Source organism: Crotalus tigris, unplaced genomic scaffold (genome assembly GCF_016545835.1).
Source record: "Crotalus tigris isolate CLP2741 ecotype Arizona unplaced genomic scaffold, ASM1654583v1 scf7180000019143.106728444:792265, whole genome shotgun sequence".
In the NCBI taxonomy this organism is placed as follows: domain Eukaryota; kingdom Metazoa; phylum Chordata; class Lepidosauria; order Squamata; family Viperidae; genus Crotalus; species Crotalus tigris.
Genome location: NW_024097400.1, coordinates 301,865 through 322,446, shown reverse-complemented (window position 1 = coordinate 322,446; position 20,582 = coordinate 301,865). Strand labels below are relative to the sequence as shown.

Here is a 20,582-nt window from a genome sequence, read left to right as displayed (position 1 = left end):
AAGCAGAGCTTTAGAGGATCTAAGAAAAGACAAATCCATCATCATCCTCCCAGCTGATAAAGGTAGATCTACAGTAATTTTAAATAAACATGATTATGACCAGAAAATCCTTGATCTACTTAATGACAAAACTGCATACCGCATCACCAACAAAGATCCTATGACATCACTCACCAACCGACTTAACAACACTTTAAACAGACTCAAGAGGCAAAACAGAATAAAAGACGAAGACCACAGATCCATCCGACCCAGAGACACGGCCATGGCACGTATATATGGACTCCCCAAAATCCACAAGGTAGGAGTTCCTTTAAGACCTATCGTATCTTTCAGAGGTACACCCACCTATGGCCTAGCAAAGTGGTTAAGCTTAAAACTCAAACACCTGATCAGTGACTCCCTAACCACGGTGAAATCCTCTGAAGATTTTTTGATGAAATTACGTACATTAAAGGTTAGAGACGATGAAATCATGATCTCATTTGATGTAGTATCCCTCTTCACATCCATTCCCCAAAATCTAGCCATCTCTATTTTTAGAAACCTTCTGCAAAAAGGAGAAATACAACACCCCAATTCTCCTAGCACAGAGGACTACATACAATTACTGGGTTTCTGCCTTCAAACTTATTTTACTTACAAAGACACAACTTATGAACAAGTGAAGGGCACACCCATGGGGTCACCCATTTCAAGCATCATCGCTGAAGCAGTACTGCAGGATCTAGAACGTGTTGTCATGGCTGATTATCAACCTAGTTTTTGGGTTAGGTATGTGGACGACACCTTTGCAGTCATTAAGCGATGTGATACCACCAAATTCTTACAGAAACTGAATTCATTCCATCCAGACATCCAATTTACAGCAGAAGAGGAGGACAACAACACCTTACCCTTCCTGGATGTCTTGGTCCATCGCCTTCCAGATGGCAACCTATCAACCACCGTCTATCGCAAAACCACTCACACTGATAGAATTCTCCACTACCAAAGCAATCACCCTATATCGCATAAAATCAGCTGTTTAAGAACTTTATTCAAAAGAATCAAGACCCACTGCAGCACAGAAACAGCAAAATCTAAAGAGAAAGCATACCTTCTCAGCATATGCAAACAAAATAATTACCCACCAAAACGTTGCTGCAAAGATAAAACACCACACTCAAACTACAATGCTCCAACGAATACAACTTGGGCAACACTCCCATACATCAATGGAGTCTCAGAAGCAACCGCCAGGATCCTTGCCCCATACAATATCAACATAGCACATAAACCCAACCAAACGTTACGTTCCCAGTTGATGCAACCCAAAGAAGCATTACCAATCAGTGATTTGTCCTCCATCGTATACAAGATCAACTGCAACACATGCCAATGTAACTACATTGGAGAAACATCAAAAAGACTTAAGACCAGAATACATGAGCATGTTTTGGCAGTAAGAAGACAAGAACAGCGCTCCCAAGTCTGGACCCATATAGCTGAGCATGGCCACACTTTCAACTTTAAAGGAGCAGAAGTCATTGCTCATGATTCCACCAAAGGAGGCCGTCTTTTAAAAGAAGCTTGGTTTTCAGACTGTCATTCTATTAATAGACACATAGACCTACTACCTCCTTACCAAACCCTAAAAAGACATTTACAAAAACATAAAGTACCTAAACACTTCAACCCAACCAATAATAACACAAAAACACCACCCCAGCCACTTATCAAACCCCAAACCAACACAATAGATATCCTTTCTACAACACAATCCTTTTCATCAAACCTAACTAAAGAATATAATTCTAACACAACCATGACAACTCACACAACCAACACACCATGTTCTGATATTCTCACACACAGAAACAACAACCCCCCTGACCACAACATCCAGGACACAAACATCCAAAACATAAATCCTGCAACCTCACAAGATACTCACACACAACAAAACATACACACACAACACCTAAGTAACAACAGAATATTAAGACCAAGACCAAAACTCCTCCCTACAATGAAATATGACTTATCACATTCAATGGAACAAAATATTACAGCCCAATTCCCAAACACCACAAAACCACCCACAACTAATAAGCATAACAAACGAACACACACAAACATTCCAAATAACCATACCCAACAAAACACACACACACAACAACCCTACACCAAACAAACTATACAATCCAAGAGGCTGGCTAAAAAGGCTTGCTGGATCTACGCGCCAAACAGCTGACAAGCGCGACTTTTAAAATGGTCTTGAGACTGACTGCTCTATGCCTTTAAGAGCTTCTTGGGCACAATGTGTGCACATGCCTCACTTCAACTGTTTTTTAACTGTTATGTAAATTTATGCACATGCTCCCCCTTCTCATTTAGCCCTTTGCTCTGATGATGTTAACAGGTTGTTAACGAAAGCTCAGCAGTTAATAAAAAAAAGCCTTTTATCTTACATCCCAGAGCTCTTTATTTTTATCTGATTGACTTTAAATGTCCATACCTGGGATTCCTATATTCAAAATTATTAAAGACATATATATATATATATATATATATATATATATATATATATATATATATATATATATATATATATACACACACATACATACACACACATACACATACACCTTGAGTGTTTTTCTGATGCACCCTGTTGGCCCAAATATGGGAGGAAGAAATCTTTTGCCTGTATCAGCTCAATCTAGAGCCATCCATAAGCAGCAATTGCTACTGCTACATCATTTGTGTTTCCTAAATTTTTTGGATTGCTAACTGCCTAACATGCACACAGCCCAGGTTCGAATCTCAGAAGGGTATGTCTGGCTGAAGAGAGTTAAGAAGCTCGAAATAGCTATTCCAGTTCTCCCTTTATTCTTTGTTAGCAATCCAAAAAATTTAGGAAACACAAATGATGTCGCAGTAGCAATTGCTGCTTATGGATGGCTCTAGATTTAGCTGATACAGGCAAAAGATTTCTTCCTCCCATATTTGGGCCGACAGGGTGCATCAAAAAAACACTCAAGGTAAATCTCCTCTTCCCTCCCTGATACAGCTGACAAAGTGAGAAAGAGCCTGTGGCCTAGAGGTTAATACAACTGCCTAACATGCACACAGCCCAGGTTCGAATCTCAGAAGGGTATGTCTGGCTAAAGAGAGTTAAGAAGCTCGAAATAGCTATTCCAGTTCTCCCTTTATTCTTTGTAAGCAATCCAAAAAATTTAGGAAACATATACCCTGTGAGGTAGGTTGGGGCAAGCGAGAGGGACTGGCCCAAAGTCACCCAGCTGGCTTTCGTGCCTAAGGCGGGACTAGAACTGTTTACGATTATAGAAATACTTCGTACTATCGTTCACCAGGCTACTTATAGTTTATATTTGTATCTCAATGGAAGAAAATCAGAAATTCCTTCTATTTGGTCCTTCCTTTTCCTTGTTCACACTCTTAACCGTGTTTCTTTCCTGCCTTTCTTTTTTCTATCTCTTGCTTTTTCTGTTTGCTTCTCTTTTTTTTTGTTGAAACTTAATAAAGTCTTTTTTTTAAAGGCAAACAAGGTAGTTGTCGGGAACCTCACCGCAGGTCTGTTTGTCCTTCGGGTCTGGTGTCACGGACTTCCTTCTTTTCCGTTGATTCCCAAGCAGTGCCCTTCCACGGCCGGATCTCTTGGTGCAGATCTGGGGGCCCGAAGAGGAGCAGCAGACCAGCGGGTGGTGGGGAGGCACTGTGGGACGCAAAGATGGAGAGTTCAAGGCCAGACTAGGCTGGCTTTGGGTGACACAGAAATGAAGCAAAGTCAGCTGGATTTAGCCGTTTAGTGCTGAAAGAGAGAGAGACTGGGAGATGGTGAATTCTAGTTCTCCCAAAGGCATGGAAACTGTCGGGTGGCTTGGGACCAGTCTCTGGTCTTGCAGAACCAGGATAGTATCATTAGCCCTGCGAGGTAGTCCAGACAAGAAGCGCCACCAGGAGTACTAGCCCTACCTGCCTGGGGAATTCTGGGAGTTGAAGTCCACCCATCTTAAAGTTGTTGAGGTTGAGAAACACTGGGTTGTGTAAACAGAATTTTGCAAGACTGAAAGACCTCTGTTGCTTTCCTTTTACTCTTTGGAAAACCAAGGCAGGTCTCTTCTGAAGCGCTCCCCACGCCCCTTTATTCCTATAGGCTGAGAGACCCTCACATGCCGCTTCCCCATACTGCGTCTCCCGAGGTCATTCTCACGGACCATTGCAATTCGCAGAGGCAAAGAGGAGATTTGCTCAAGTGTCCTGGACGCTGTTTTTTTTTTTTTTTTTTAAAAAAAGGGGCACTCATTGCGATAAGAGTTTGCATGTCTTTCCTATCTAAAAATGACAGGAAATCAGTTTGGCAAATATGCTGCTGACAGCTGGCAATGTAGAACGCAGAACATAGAATCAAAAGGTTGGAAAGGACCTTGGAGGTCTTCTAGTCCAACCCCCTGCTCAAGCGGGACAATTCAGGGCTTTGAGTTACGTTTTATGGGTTTTATAGTCTGGGGGGGGGGTGTTTATTGATGTCGTGAGCTCCCCAGGACTGTGTTTTAAGAGATATCCATACAAATCCTTTAATTAAATAAATAAGAACACAAGACAGTTGTGAAGGACTGCTTGTTCTAGCAAGTTTGTGCACTAGATCAGATCACAAGTTCAGGATTTGGGGAGTGACTTTGATCTGTACAACATGCTAACCCCAAAAATTCAAAACTAGCCAGGTTCGTTCATGTTGTGTAAAAGGGGATGCTAGGTTTTTCGCTGAGCACACTGGGTGAAATTAATAAGAAAGACACCCACTAAGACTCAGCAATCTTAAAATAGTGCTTCTCAAACCTGGTTAAAAGGTTGCAGGCAACTCCAGGAACTGCAAAAAGAAAGATCCGTGTGTGTGTGTTGGGGGGGGGGGAGGCTATCAGGTAGAAATTCCCATGCAGAAATTCCCATTTCAGTCGGGCTGGTCTCAGTCTGCAGCACCCACCCGTGAAAGTGGAAGAACCGATCAATCTAATTTGTAACAAACATGGAAGAAGCCCCTCTCAATACCACCTCCACCCACTTTTTTTATTTTTATTGATTAAATTTTTATGCCACTCATGCCTCCTACAAGGTGATTCTTTTTGGTTACAAGTGGTAAAGCAAGTAAAAAACATAGTTAAAAGATTAAAACCGCACGGTTAAAAGAGTATTAAGAACCCCACTAAAGCAAAACCAAGATGGGATGGGGACGTGCTTGGTCTTCTTACTCCATCAGCCACCTCCAGTGGCGAGTGCTCTTCTTGGGCCCCCATTTTGCAGCTACTATCACCGGAACACAAAACCAATGATCCCCAGCCACCTTCGACAACGTCTTCTTCGAAAGACTTGACTGGGAGGTCTTTGCATCTCAGGAATCCACGGGAGATAAAAGAGCTGCGTCACAACAGCAACAGACGCAGAGACCTAGTGCAGAGTCTGTCCCAACATGGGCCAGGCTGACCCACGAGGAGCCGGGGTTTTATTTCCCAAATAAAGGTAAAGTTGTGTCCGAGTCTGGGATGTGGTGCTCGCCTCCCTTTCTTGGCCGAGAGAGCCAGCGTTGCCCGAAGACAATTTCCGTGGCCCTCCGGCCAGCGTGGCTACACGCCAAAGGCCCACGGAACTCTGTTACCTATTTCTCTACTTGCACTTGCATGCTTTCGAACTGCTAGGAGGGCAGGAGCTGAGGCAAGAAGGGGCTTGAGGCCTGAGTGCCACGCAATGGGGGTGAAGTCAGCTGACGAGCTCGGCATCTTTAACCCCTGAATAGTTTATCTATAAATTGGGCTGGAGTTGCAAAGGGCTGCAGATCTCCTTCCTGGAGACTGTGGTTGCCTGGTGGGGAGGACCTGCTTGCATCCAGAATTTAACACACACACACACACACACACACACACACACACACACACACACACACAATGGTAACACTTAAGGTGGGTTTCTCTCCCCTGTTCAGTCACCTTATTCCTTCATCCTCTCTCTCCAGTTTTGTTCCTTCCCATTCCTTTCCCTCTTATTGAGCGCTCTCTCTCCCTCTCCTTCCCTCCCTCTCTCCCTCCCTCCCTCTCTTTCTCTCTCCCTCCCTCCCTCCCTCCCTCTTTCTCTCCCTCCCTCCCTCCCTCTTTCTCTCTCTCTCTCCCTCCTGCCCTCTCTCTCCCTCCCTCTCTCTCTTTCTCTCTCTCCCTCTTTCTCTCTCTCTCTCCCTCCCGCCCTCTCTCCCTCCCTCTCTCTCTTTCTCTCTCTCCCTCTTTCTCTCTCTCTCCCTCCCGCCCTCTCTCTCCCTCCCTCTCTCTTTCTCTCTCTCCCTCTTTTCCCGCTCTCTGCACCTCCCGCCCTCTCTTTCTCTCTCGCCTCTCTTTCTCTCTCTCCCTCGCCGCCGCTCCTCTCGCCCTCCCTCCCTCTTTCTCTCTCATGCCCTCCCTCTCTTTTTTCTCTCTCTCTCCCTCCCTCTCTCTCTCCCTCCTCTCTATCTCTCTCTCCCTCTCTCTCTTTCTCTCTCTCCCTCCTTCTCTTTTTCTCTCTCTCTCTCCTCCTCCCTCTCTCCATCCCTCTCTCTCCCTCCCGCTCTCTTTCTCTCTCCGCCCCTCCCTCTCTAATCTTTCTATCTCTCCCTCCCTTGATCCTCTCCCCTCCCCTCTCTCTCTCTCTCCCTCCTCTCTCTCTCTGCTCTCCCTCCCTCTTTCTCCTCTCTCTCTCTCTCCCTCTTTTGCCGAAAGGAATACTTTGCTTGTGTTTCCCCTGCAAGAGAATGGTCCACGAGAGACTGAGTGGTGTGTAGCAGTGGCAGAAAGCCTGTGAACCCTTCACGGCTCCTGTAATCCTCTAATACTGTGACCTACAATACAATCAGAGTTTCATCTAAGTCCTATTAATAGACAGAGACGAGGAAAGAGGACGACGTCTGCCCACACAACTTTATCAACCTGAGCTATGAAAACGGACGACACTGCCCTACGTCAGAAACGTCTCAGAAACAACCAACCGATTACTACAACCACAGGGGATCGCTGTAGCACGCAACCCGGTTAAAGCCCCCCCCCCATTTATTATTAAGTAATAATATACTGCAAGTTAGCATCCTAGATTTTGTGTTACGTAGATTAAGGCGATCAAGAGGCAGTGGAATTTGGGCCTCAGGGCTCGCCACTGGAAGCCTCACCTTCACATTCAAGATCTTCAAAAAAAAAAACTCGAGCAGAACAGGCAAATATAGGCAGCGTAGTTGGCTGGATGCAATACCTGTCCTACCGCAAAATTTTAACTACAGGTGAATGCTCAATTTATAACCATTCATTTAATGGTATACAAATCAAATACCCTCGAGGGAGACAAAATCTAACCATAAACAGTAACAGAGTTGGAAGGGACCTTGGAGGTCATCTAGTCCAGCCCCTGTTCAAGCAGGAAACCCTGTACCATTCCAGACATGTGGCTGTCCAGTCTCTCGTTAGAAAGCTCCAGTGATGGAGCACCCACAGCTCCTGGAGGGAAGCCTTTCGTCTCTGCTTAACTATTCTCATTGTCAAGAAATGTCTCCTAGGTTGCTTGATTAGTTTCCACTAATTTCCACTAGTTTCCACCCGTTGCTTCACGTCCTGCCTTCTGGTGCTTTGACACCCCCCCCCCTTCTCTGTGGCAGCCCCTCAAATACTGGTAGACTGTTATCATGTCCTCCCTGGTCCTTCTTTCCACTAGACCAGTGGTTCTCCACCTTTTTAATGCCGTGACCCCCCCCAACCGGTCGTAAGTCGAGGACTACTCGATTGGTGCAGCACCGTTTGCAGAATAGGACTTTTGGCGGGCTCAGCAGGGCAGAGACCGCCTGGACAATTCCTATTGGCTTTGGAAAGCCAATAGAATTAGACTCTATTCAAGAGAGTCTAGGCTTTCAAAAGCCAAGAGAATAAAAGGGAGTAGTACAGCTAAGGAAAAGGGGGTAAAAAATGGCGGACTGCGTTGTTTGGCGACCCCCGTGAAATGGTCGTTCGACCCCAAATGGGGTCCCGACCCACAGGTGGAGAACCACTGCACTAGACCAGACATACCCAATTCTTGCAACCGTCCTTCGTTTCTTTTTATCATCTTTCTTGCTCCTCTCTGCACTCTTTTCAGAGTCTCAAACTTCTGGGGCCCACCACTCAAGCCCAGAGGCCAGAGCAAAGTGTACAAACATTACAGCATCCGGAGACGCAGCTTTCGAAGGCGGAGACACGTATGAAATCTCACCAGATTTTTGTTGGTGCACAGGAACATGCTCCGTATTGCTATGGGCTCGGGGTGTCACATAGCGAATTGAAGTCTCCTCGAGATACTTATCTACAAGATCCGGACATACTGAGAAGGGAATAAAGGAAAACGTGTGAAAGACAAAATGTCAACAACAACGACAAAATAATTTGAAGTATAGGTAGTCCTTGACATACGACCACAACTGAGCCCAACATGTCTGTTGCTAAGAGAAAAATTGGTTAAAGTGAATTTTGCCCCAAGTTTAAAACCTTTCCTGCTACAATTGTTAAGCGAATCACTGCCGTTGTTAAGTTAGTGACACGGTTGTTAAGTGAATCTGACTTCCCCATTCACTCTGCTTGCCAGAAGGGTCACCTAAGGCAGTGTTTCCCAAACTTGACAATTTTAAGGCATGTGGACTTCAACTCCCAGAATTCCACAGCCAGCGTTGCTGGCTGTGGAATTCGGGAATTGAAGTCCTCATGCCTTAAAATTGTCAAGTTTGGGAAACACTGACCTAAGGGGATCACGTGATCCCAGGATGCTGCGACCGTCATAAAAATGAATCAGTTGTCAAGTGTCTGAATGTTGATCACATGTTGTAATGGTCGTGTGAAAAGCGGTCCTAATTCACTTTTTTCAGGGCCGCTGTAACTTGGAACGGTCACTAAATGAACTGTTGTAAGATGAGGACTGCCTGGACACAGACATACATGATACCATCCTGAGGTTTCTACCCAAGAAGAGAAAAGGGAGTTTTAAATTATAGTTCTTAAGAAGATCGGATGCCGATGGGCGCCTCCAGCGCCTTGCCTGAAGACAGGGGCCTGCTGGGAAAGGCCCAATCCACCAGAGGCGCTCCGGGTTTTCCTTTCCTGTTTTCATTTTATCCCAGCTTTAAATGGCAAAAACGGACTAAATATCTATTAGGCAGAACCAGAGCTGAGAAAACTCCATCCAGCCATGCAGACAAGCACGGGATGAAGGCAGCAGAGCAAGCCTCACTTTTTTTTGTTTTTTAGAAGCAGCAGGATGGATGGGTCAGACAGGTGTCTTGTCTAGAACAGTGAAATAACGCAAAAAGGTCGCTGCACAAGTTGCACGAGGCCTTTCCCGTGGCTGCACGCAGGCATTCGTTTGCAAGGTCCAGCTGAGCAAAACTTCTGGAACCTTCACGAATGGCTGAGGGCTAGGGTTTCCCAAGCTTGGCCACTATGAGATCTGTGGACTTCAATTCCCAGAATTCCCCAGCCACTTTGGGCAATTGTGGACAGGTAGTCCTCCACATATAACTATTCGTTTAGCAACGGTTCCAATTCAAACTTACAACAGCATTGAAAAAAGTGACGACCGTCGCAACGTCTCCACAGTTACACGATCAAAATTTGGACAGTTGGCAACCAGCCTGTATTTAGGACCTCTGGGGTCATCTGACTGACCTTCCCAGCCGGCTTCTTGACAAGCAAAGCCCAAGGGGAAAGGCCGATTTGCTTAATGACCCTGTGATTCACATAACAACTTCAGGGATTTGCTTAACAACTATGATTAAACAATTCGTAAAATCAGGCGCAACTCACTTAATAACCCTCCTGCTTAGCACAGGAAATGCTGGTGGTCGTAAGACGAGGACTCCCTGCATAGGTCCGCAGACGAACGGAGATGCTCTACGGCCCCCCTCCCCTCAGAAAGCCAAGCGGGAGGCCACCTACCAGCCTTCCTCCTCTTCAAAGTGACGTAGGGCAACAAGTCGTGGCGGGTGATGATCCTCAACAGCTGCAGCACCTGGCGGAAGTTGGTCTCGTCGCAGCGGCCCTGTCGCTCCAGCGCCAGGAGGAAGTCCCGCCCGCTGCGGATCATGCCCCGCTCGTAGTCGTCGATGACGTCCACGAAGAGAAAAGACAGCACCCGGACATCGCGGTGAGTCAGGTGGGTGCCCACAATGTCAAACATGCGGTGCAAGCTGTAGAGGCCGTGTTCCCGGTCACCCTCCTCCTCCGGCCAGGCTTGCTGGGGGCTCCGTTTCAAGGCCCCCATCTTGTGCGACTGCGAGAAACGGCCCCGGCCGCCCAGCATCCAGGGGAAGGGGGCAGATGGCGGGTCTCCTTCACCTGGGCCGCTGAAAGAGAAAATAGTGCGTCGGGTTCAGAGCTGCGAGCCCTGGAGGGCCCTTCAGGCTGCGGTCTGGGCTGGGCAGGCATAGGTTAGAGGAGACCGCCAGCTGCGCTGAAGGGTTTTGCCTAGTGACTCAGTCTGCGGGGTCCTGGGGGCTCTCTGAGCCTGGCGGCTTTCTTGCAGATGTTTCATGACACAACTATGAGGACCCAGATGGTTGGGGGCAATGTAAATATATATATATATATATATATATATATACATTGCTTACTGGTGTATACCGCTTAGAGCAGTGGTTCTCCACCTTTCTAATGCCGCGACCCCATAATACAGTTCCCCCTGTTGTGGTGACCCCCAACCACTTATACATCAACGGGTGCCAGGGGCGTGGCCAAAGAACAGGGGAAAAAAATGGCAGACAGCCTTGTTTGGCGACCCCCGTGAAATGGTCGTTCGACCCCAAATGGGGTCCCGACCCACAGGTGGAGAACCACTGGCTTAGAGAGTGCTCGCACTTAAAGCGGTCTGTAAGTCTCATAAATAAAAATAAAATTAAATTAAAAAAACTAGGTAACCTCATTGGTGTTAGAAGGGATGGTGAGGTTTGCGAGGAGGAGGACTGTGGGGTCCTTGGGGCTCTCTGAGCCTGAAGCTGTTCTTGAAGACATCTGCGCAGAGCCACCACAAGATGGCTTCCCTGATGGGACCGATGGCAACCCAGCCCAGGCAGACTTTCAGCCGACGAGAGCAACTGGAGGAAAGTGAGCCTCTTACCCTAAGCAAGCCCTGGAAAGCCTTACAGAAGCCAACTGGCGTTCAGTGCAGCCGGTGGATTCACTTCACTTCCTCCGAAGGCCCCAAACTATTCTCCCCAGAAGGGGATATCGGTAACTCTGGGCTGAATGGGGGGTCCTTGGCTGCTGACTGAGCTCGGTGGTTTTCTCGCGGACGTTTCATGACCCAAATAGGAAACATCATCAGTGCTAGAAGAGAGTGGGGTGTGGTGGGGAGGAGGAGGGCTGTGGGGTTCTTGCTATTCTCTGAGCTTGTTTTCTTGCAGACATTTCATGACCCAACTAGGTAACATCATCAGTGCTCGAAGGGAGTAGGGTTTGTTCTCTGTTTAGCACGGTTGAAGTTATCTAGCTTGGCAATGAAATGTCTGCAAGGAAACAACCAGGCTCAAAGAGCATCAAGGACCCACAGTCGTTGTCGTGCTCCTCCTCCCCCTCCTCCTCCACGCCCCTCTCTCTTCTAGCAGGGAGCAATCCACCCGCTCAGTAGGACTGACGCTCCTTAGTTAGGTAATGAAACATCTGCAAAAAAAAAAACAGCTCAGAGAGCATCACGGATCCCACAGTCCTTCTTCCCTTCCAGCACTGCTGATGTTGTTATCTAGTTGGGTTATGAAACGTCTGCACGAAGCCACCCAGCTCAGGGAGCACCCAGGGGTCCCACAATTATCTCTACTGCTGTCATGTCTTCTGTCCCCCTGGCCTTGTTGGGGGGGGGCTTGTATGACTCTGAGGAAAGCTCCTCCAAAGCTTCAGACACTCACGTAACGGAAGAAGCAACCAAGTGGGTCAGGAGAACTTAAAAGAGAAATCCCAACCGTTCTACGAGGAAGCATTTCGAATGCAATTAAAATACGATCCTTTTATTACAATTTTTCTTGGATCCAGGCCCAACCGACGTGCTAAAGTACATTTCTTGGCCAGGGACGGCTCTTTTAGTGCCAAAAGTGCTTAAGGAGTATGCTTAAAAATACTTGGGGGGGGGGGGAGAGGCCGGGAGCAGAAAAAAAAAAAAGGTTTTCTTCAAAATGGATTTTTTTGATTGAAATAATGCTAGCAAGAATTCCAGGCCATGGACCTGCCTGCTGGTTTTTGCGCACATGGCATACCGGGAGCAGATTCCAACTGCGTTCTGGGCCTATAAATTCCCCACGTGTGACAGCTGTGACAGCAAACACTCCAGGCCACATTCACACAACACCTTTGAAGGTCCTTGTCTGTTCTTCCAGAAAAGTCACCACATATAAAAGCTATTTGCAAACAGCATCTGATCTGAGCAGAGGAATCACTGCCATTCCAGAAGCCTTCAACACAAGTCCTTGACTTATAACCGGTCGCTTAGCGACCATTCAAAGTTACGACAGACCCAGGAAAAGGTACTAATGCCCCGATTTCAAGTTCCAAAAGCTGCCTCCTCCCCACAATCATGTGACCACATTTTGGGCACTTGGCAACTGGCTGACATTTACAGCTGTTCGCGGTGTCCTGCGGTTACAAGAGTGTGGTTTATGCTTTTGCTGAAAATTGTTATCTATTTCCAGTTTCCGATAAAAAAAAAATGCCCCGTAGCGAACAATGGTTATACTTAACGACCACAGCATTCACTTTACAACTGCCACATGAAAGGTCATAAAAATCAGTCACGGTCACAACCATCAGGACCTATGACTGTAATTAGGCGCTCAGTTACGGGTCGTAAGTCAAGGACTGCCTCTACCAAAAAGGTGACTGAATATCTGAACCAGTGGTTCTCCACCTGTGGGTCGGGACCCCATTTGGGGTCGAATGACCATTTCACGGGGGTCGCCAAACCACGCTGTCCGCCATTTTTTCCCTTTTCCCTAGCTGTCCTACTCCCTCTTATTGGTGGCCACACCCATTTGGGGGTCACAACATGGGGAACTGTATTATGGGGTCACGGCATTAGAAAGGTTGAGAACCACTGATCTGAAGATCCTAACTAGGAAAGAAGGAAGAGACGAGGAGAGGAGACAAGAAGGAAAAAAAAAAACAGGAAGATTGTCAGTAAGGAAGACGATCTTCTCCCATATCAAGGAATTGGAAAGTTCAGCAACGGCTTTAGGAAATACGCAACTGAGCCCAACAAGTATGTTGCTGAGCGAGGAATCGTGTTAAGTGAGTTTTGCCCCATTTTATAACTTCTGGCCACAGTTGTTAAGTGAATCAAGGCAGTTGTTAAGTAAGACAGTGGTTAAGTGGAAATGGATTCCCTGTTGACTTTGCTTGTTATAAGGTCGCAAAAGGGGATCCCAGGGCACTGCAACCGCCATAAATACGAACTGGCTGCCAAGTATCCCAGTGTAAATCATGTGGCCAGGGGGATGCTGCAGTGAAAATGGTCGTAAGTCATTTTGTTCAGTGTTGTTGTAACTTCGAACGGTCACTAAACGAACGGTTGACTTCACTTTGCATAAAGTCCCAGGCTCATCGCCTTATAACTGCTCCAGAATCTCAGAAAGCCACTTGTAAAAAGCCAACATACATTAGATATGTATTCACACCTCGTGGTACGTCATGTTTAATCATGGTTTGATGAGCTATCCACAATTTTTATCTGATCACAATTGACTATTGGGAATGGAATATTGCACTGACATAGGACCAGTATTGGATAGTGTCATCGACACAACAAACCTGAATTTGGACAAACTCCGTAAGGCAGTGGAGGACATGGGGACCCCATAGGGTTCTGAAGAGTCGGATGCGACTCAGCCACTGAACAACAAGGAGTAAAATCAAGGCCAATCTAAGGTATGGAAGATCACAGAATGATTCAGCCCAAACTAGTTCGCAGGACTCCTGTGGAGGAATAAAATTAGGGGGAACCTCCCTGGGTACGGCCGTAAACTATGAGCAAAAAGGCAGGATAAAAATGCAATGAATAAAGAAACAACTATAGGTAATTCTCAACTTAAACCATTAATATAGGGGCCACTGGAAGTTACAACAGCTGAAAAAAAAGGTGAGTTATGACCACTTCCGCCTCCCCAGGGTCACATGATCAAAATTCAGACGCTTGGCAACTGACTCATATTTATGACGGTCGCAGTGTCCTGGGGCCACGTGGTCCCCTTCTGCAACTTTCTGACAAGCAAAGTCAACGGGGGAAGCCAGATTCACTACTCAACTGTGTCACTAACTTAACAACTGCAGTGATTCCCTTAAGAACTGTAGCAAGAAATGTCGTAAGATGGGGCAAAACTCACAATTGTCTCACTTAGCGACAGAAATTCTGGGCTCCATTGTGGTCGTAAGTCAGGGACTACCTGTACAACCTCTGGATTCATGCTAACCCCAGGGAATTCAGAACAATCATGTTATGCTTTGCGCCATGTGTCGATTCAACCAATAAATGGTTGTAAATTGAGGATGACCTTATGCATCTCTAGGGGGATTGCTAACAACAATCTACAAGAAAACAATATAATAAAACAAAATGTAATAAATATTACATAATAAAACCATATAATATAAACAAACAAACAAAACCCACAGAATTAAAAATAAATTGTAACACAGTAACCAAGGCATGCCATAGCAAACTCACAACACAAAGCACACACATACTGGGTCAGCAGGGGAAGCTGTTCCAGGTGACACAGAGTAGGTGTGTCATGGCAGGGCAGGGGAAGACCACCACAAACAAACTGAAATAGACTGACTGAGTCAATGGGCACGGTCACTCCAAGATCGAAATGGGCGGTAACTAAATTTGATAAATAAAATATCCCCCCACATTTCTTTCGGATTCTCCCACTCTTGGAAAAAAAACCTGGCCTTCGAAGTAACCTGCATCAGCAAAAACAGCAGCGATTTTCACAAACAGAAACTGGAGCCAATGCATTATACCACAGTATCAGGATACAAAACTCACTGCGCACTAATTCAGGGAGCCAGGAGCATCCTGTGCACAGTCACCTCCGCCCGCTAGTGTGATGTTGTGATTAATGAGAGTGGAGAGACCCAGATTGGGACAAGTCACTTTCTCAAAGACCAGCACATTTCACAGGGTTACTAAGGGGAAAAACTAGAGGACATAATAGCATATGTAGCTAGTCCTTTATGACCACAATTGAGCCAAAAACCTGTTTTTAAGTGAGACATTTGTTAAGTGAGTTTTGCCCCATTTTACGACCTTCCTTGCCAGAGTTATTAAGTGAATCGCAGCAGTTGTTAAGTTAGTAAGGCGGTTGTTATGTGAATCTGGCGTCCGCATTGGCTTCTGCTGGTCAGAAGATTGCAAAAGGGGACCACGTGACCCCAGGACACTGCGACCGTCATAAATATGAGTCAGTCGCCCAGTGTCCGAATTTTGATCACGTGACCTCGAGACCAGGCTGCAACAGTCCTAAGTGTGAAAAATGGTTCCAAGTCACTCTTTTCAGTGCTGTGGTAACTTCAAATGGCCACTAAACAAACTGTTGTAAGTCAAGGACTACCCGTAGTTGAGTCGTTGAAGGAAAACAAATCTGGTGAATGGATACCGTATAATCCGTTATGTTTCACAAACGAATACAAGTCAGTATGGTTTCATTTTAAAAAAGAAATGGTGTAAGACTATGCTTTAAGGTTTAGGCCCTCCACTCAGAGTAAGCGGTAATTATGCTGATCTGCCTGCAGGATTACTGAGAGGATATGTCTAGACCAGTGGTTCTCAACTTTTTTAACGCCGCGACCCCCCCCCCAACCGGTCGTAAGTCGAGGACTACTCAACTGGTGCAGCTCCGTTTGCAGAATGGGACTTTTGGCGGACTTAGCAGGGCAGAGACAGCCTGGACAATTCCTATTGGCTTTTGAAAGCCAATAGAATTAGACTCTATTCAAGAGAGTCTATTCTACTGGCTTTCAAAAGCCAATAGAATAAAAGGGAGGAGCACAGCTAAGGAAAAGGGGGGGAAAATGGCGGACTGCATTGTTTGGCGACTCCCGTGAAATGGTCGTTCGACCCCAAATGGGGTCCCAACCCACAGGTGGAGAACCACTGGTCTAGACTCAGAATAGTTCTTTTCAAGTGGTCTTCCAGCCCACTCTGACAGGCACTCTAGATTCACTTTTCTGACAAGAAAGTACAACTCTTCCCTGAAGTACCGGATGAAATGGATCCGACACCTTTGTACACACAACAAATGGATCCGACACCTTTGTACACTCCGTTCTTACGCTGTGCCTCTTCGCAGTTCTTTGAAACAAGATTTACAATACGCCTGACAAAAAAGTGGACTGCAGAGGCATACGGAGAACTGGAGGAAGGACACTTACATGCCAAAAAGTCGTAACATTTCTGTGATGTGAGCTGGCATTTGAAAACACGCAGTTTCCTGCAATGCACTCCGCAGGTTTTCCAATCAATGTCCGTAGTTCACGTCAAGAGATCACCAAAATAACGGAACTCTCATTTCATTAAACATGCCTGTCTTTGCATAGGCAGATGCTCCCTGAGGTTGTTTGTTTTCTTGCAGATGTTTTCAGCGGTTTGCCTTGCCACAGGTGTATAAACACAGACCCCATTCCCTTTGAGCACTGATGTTACTTAGTTGGGTAATGAAACGCCTGCAAGAAAACAACCGAGATCAGAGAGCACCCACAATCTTCCCTTCTCCTCTTCCGCTCCCAAAGCCCTACTCCCTTCTACCTAGTTGCATCATGAAACGTCTGCCAAAACACAACAGCCAAGCTCAGAGAGCAGCAGGCATCTCACAATCCTCCTCCTTTGCCTCCCCACCACTTCTCCTTCTCTTCCACTCCACAAACCCCATTCCCCTCCAGCACTGCTGACGTTATCTAGTTGGGTCGTGAAACGTTTGCGAGAAAACAACCGAGCTCAGAGAGGAGCACCAACGCGGCTGCAGTTTGACCCTAGTTACAAATCGTTTCCTTCAAATATGCACCAGAAGCTAAAAGCAAGCCACAACTCCATTCCACATGTTTCAGTTCAAGGTGATCACGTGCCATTTTAAAAATCTCCTTTTAAAGTCTCAAAGGTATCAAGAGATCTCCTGTTAGAAGCTTCCTTCTTGACAGTTCTGAAAACTCATTTGTGTCTCCCCTAAAATGGGAAGGCAGGCAGCGCAGCGCTCTTGTCATGTTAAGGGATCACCGATTATGTTATGGCAGCCCTGAGATATTTCAGCTTATGAACACACTAACCTTGTATCTTTGTTATTCTGTGAGATTCCTGCTTGGCCATGTCTTGCATAAATAATACCGCACAAAGGATCGGGTATGAATATATAAAATTTTAGATCATTTTTTTTAAGAGAACAGTCCCTGCCCCAGCAAAGAGATTTCATATGTGGCTCTTAATAGTGTAAGTTTTCTCCTAGAGTTATATTTCAGTCCATGCTTTACAGCCAAAACAGGTGTCCTCACTCTCTTTTATGCTGTAAAAAAGAAAAACAACATGAATAAGAGCCCCAAAATGATCTGCAAACTTCAAGTGAGTTTCTTTCCTCCTGGAGTTGTGGGAGCTCCATCACAGGTGGTTTTTAAAAAGATACTGGGCAGCTGGAATGGATCTCCTGCCTGAGGGGGGGGGGCTGGACTAGAAGACCTCTGAGGTCCAACTCTGTTACTCTGTATTCTATTCTTTCCTTTCTCTCTCCTGACCACAGGCCAGGGCAACCTTCTCCCCAGGCTGAATGGAGGCGACGTTTTCAGTCACTCAAAAGTAGCTGAAGGGATTACCATCGGGTAAGAATTGAGAAGGTAATTGAGACTACTGTATTTAAAATACGAAGTAGCAGTTGTAAAGAACACTCCACAAAGGAATTCAAACCTTTTATCTTTGCTTACAGGAGCCCCCTTAATTGTGCAGCTTTTGGGGTCCTTGTGGTTCTCTGAGCTTGTTTTCTTGCTGGCGTTTCATGGCCCAAGTAGGGAACGTCTTCAGTGAAGAGAGTGGGGTTTATGGGAGGAAAGAGGAGGAGGAGGAAGAGAACTGTGGGCCCCCACTAGCATTATCCAATTAAATAACACAATCCACACTAGAAGGGGGGGAAGAGGAGGAGGAGACTGTGGGGTCCTTGAACTTGCTTGCTTTCTCATAGACATTTCATAACCCAACTAGGTAACATCATCAGTACAAGAGGCTGACTGTTGACAAAACCCTATTTCCCATTTCCACCAGATCTTTTGCTTCCCTTCCCAAATGCTGAACTCTTATTTAAACCTGAAACAATTTCCAATTGCTTTAAAACAGAAACCCATTGAAATAAACCTTTCCCAACCAACCAAGGAAACTACCGGGTTGCGTTCATCAAGGCGTACAGTTGCATCAGCTAGAGATTGACGAATAAAACGGGGGTCTCAAAGCGTGGCTACTTTAAGACTTGTGGACTTCACTTCTCAGAATATCCCAGCCAGCATACAAGTAGTCCTCGATTTACAATCCTTCATTTAGTGACCATTCAAAGTTACATCACTGAAAAAAGTGATTTGTGTCTCTTTTTCACACTTACAACCCTTGCAGCGTCACGTGATTAAATTTAGACGCTTGGCAACTGACTCATATTTGTGACGGTCGCAGTGTCCTGGGGTCACGTGGTCCCCTTTTGCGACCTTCTAACCAGCAGAAGCCAATGCGGATGCCAGATTAACGTAAACAACCATGTTACTAACTTAACAACTGCAGTGATGCACTTAACTGTGCCACTGTACTGCAGGCCACTTTAGCTGACTGTGTTCAGAAGGTCAGCGGTTCAAATCTCACCGGCTCAAGGTTGACTCAGCCTTCCATCCTTCCGGGGTAGGTTACTGGTGTACACCGCTTAGAGAGTGCTTGCACTTAAAGCGGTATAAAAGTCTCATAAATAAATAAATAAAGGTTGCAAAATGGGGCAAAACTCACTTAACTCTCTTGCTTAGCAATGGAAATTTTGAGCACCACTGTGGTCATAAGTCGAGGACTACCTGTGGCTGACTGGGGGAATGCTGGGAATCGAAGTCCACAAGACTTAAAGCGGCCAAAGCTGGAAACCCCTGAGCTGAAACATTGTGATTATTTTCCCTCCCTCTCCCAGCTTCCATCCCAACCGCGCCAAAGCCCCTCTGAGACTCCCCACAAACAGCCCGCCCCCCCCCTCAATTTCCTGGCTTGGGGGGCCGAGGGGAGCAACGGGCAGGGCAGAACAGCTGGGGGGGGCGAGGCCCGCGCCCACCCAGACGCCTCCCTCCCTTCCTCCCCACCAGTCTGGCCTGACTCACCTGGGGGGCTCGGTGGAAGCAGCCAGGCCTGCGAAGCTCTCCTCCCCCCTCCCCTCCATCCCTCAAAGACCCCCGAGGCCTGGCCCAGCAGCCCCTCCCTGCGGGGAGCCTTAGGACCACCGCCCAGCCCAGCAGGAATGGATAACTTTAATGGGGGGTCGAGCTCCCCCTCCCCAATTAGGAGTGGGCCAGAGCCTTCCCAGCCCCCCCCCCCGCCAGTCTTCAAACCCCTGGGGGGATCCGGCCCTCCCCTCCGCTCACCCGCCCCCGCGGAATGCCTGCCCCACGGCCACGGGGCGGGGCCGGCCCCTCCCGTCCTCGGCCGCCCCCTCCCCAATTAGGCCTCTGACTGCTCCCACGCTCGGCTCGCGCCCCCCCACCTGCCCGCCCGCCTCTCGCCCCCTCTCACTTTCTCCTCAGGGCCGCCGGGGAAGCCATGTTGGGCCCAGCTGCTCCGCGCCCCCCGGTGACGACCACGGCAGCCGCCGCCGCCGCCGCAGCAACAGGAACATCCGGGCAACCGGCGCCTCCTACCCGGAGAGAGCCGACATCCGGGCCTCCCTGACCCTCCGACCTCGTTCCAACCCGTGGGCGCGGCGAAGCGGAACGTACCATATTTGTGACTGGAAGTGGGGGGGAGGCGCCGCCTGAGCGGGCGGCCATGTTGGAGAAGGGCAGGTGTCGCAGCTATTGAACGCCATGGCGGCCATGTTAAAGAAGGGCAGGCGGTGGGCACAGCTACGGAATACAGCTGCGGCCATCTTGGGAAAGGGCAGGCGCTTGGCGTCGCGGCTATTGAATGCCTTGGCGGCCATCTTGGGCGAGAAGTGGGCGAAAGGGGGGGAGAGTGGCCACGTGAGTGGGTGGGGAGGGGGAGGAAAGAGACAAGAGGCACCGCCTCGTTTTTTGGAGAAGTGCCTCTGGGCGTGGACGGAGTGTAAGATAAACATCCTGGCCTACCAGCCCCAAAACAAAAGCCTGCCCCGCCCATGCGCCACGTGCCATTCCCCCCCTCCCCGCGCAGCGCTTCTGAGGATCCTGGAATCTCCCGGTGTGGGCGGGGCCAATGACATCATTTTCTGCAGGAGTGGGCGGGGCTTTCAGGGCAGGAGCTGCCACTAATGATAGGGCCAGCTAAGCTGATTATGTTATGATTCCGGCTAATGAAACACTTCAAAGAACTTCCAGGTATTGATT

The 20,582-nt window shown here is 47.4% G+C and overlaps 1 protein-coding gene across 6 annotated transcripts in view; it reads right to left on the bottom strand.

The window, feature by feature from the left end:
• DEDD (death effector domain containing) overlaps positions 1-19,932 on the bottom strand; it is a 30,011-nt gene extending 10,079 nt beyond the window's left edge. The window contains exons 1-6 of one of the 6 annotated variants that reach the window (XM_039359904.1): positions 19,795-19,928; positions 17,331-17,563; positions 16,443-16,733; positions 9,966-10,372; positions 8,254-8,361; positions 3,575-3,721 (exon numbers count right to left, since the gene is read on the bottom strand). In XM_039359904.1, coding sequence (XP_039215838.1) covers positions 3,575-3,721; positions 8,254-8,361; positions 9,966-10,372; positions 16,443-16,483 — 703 coding nt within the window. In that variant the 5' untranslated portion in view covers positions 16,484-16,733; positions 17,331-17,563; positions 19,795-19,928. Of the gene's footprint in view, positions 1-3,574; positions 3,722-8,253; positions 8,362-9,965; positions 10,373-10,943; positions 12,054-16,442; positions 16,734-17,330; positions 17,564-19,794 lie in introns of those variants that run through there. The other 5 variants (XM_039359903.1, XM_039359905.1, XM_039359906.1 and 2 more) reach the window with 5 other exon arrangements.
• Positions 19,933-20,582: the final 650 nt, after the last annotated feature.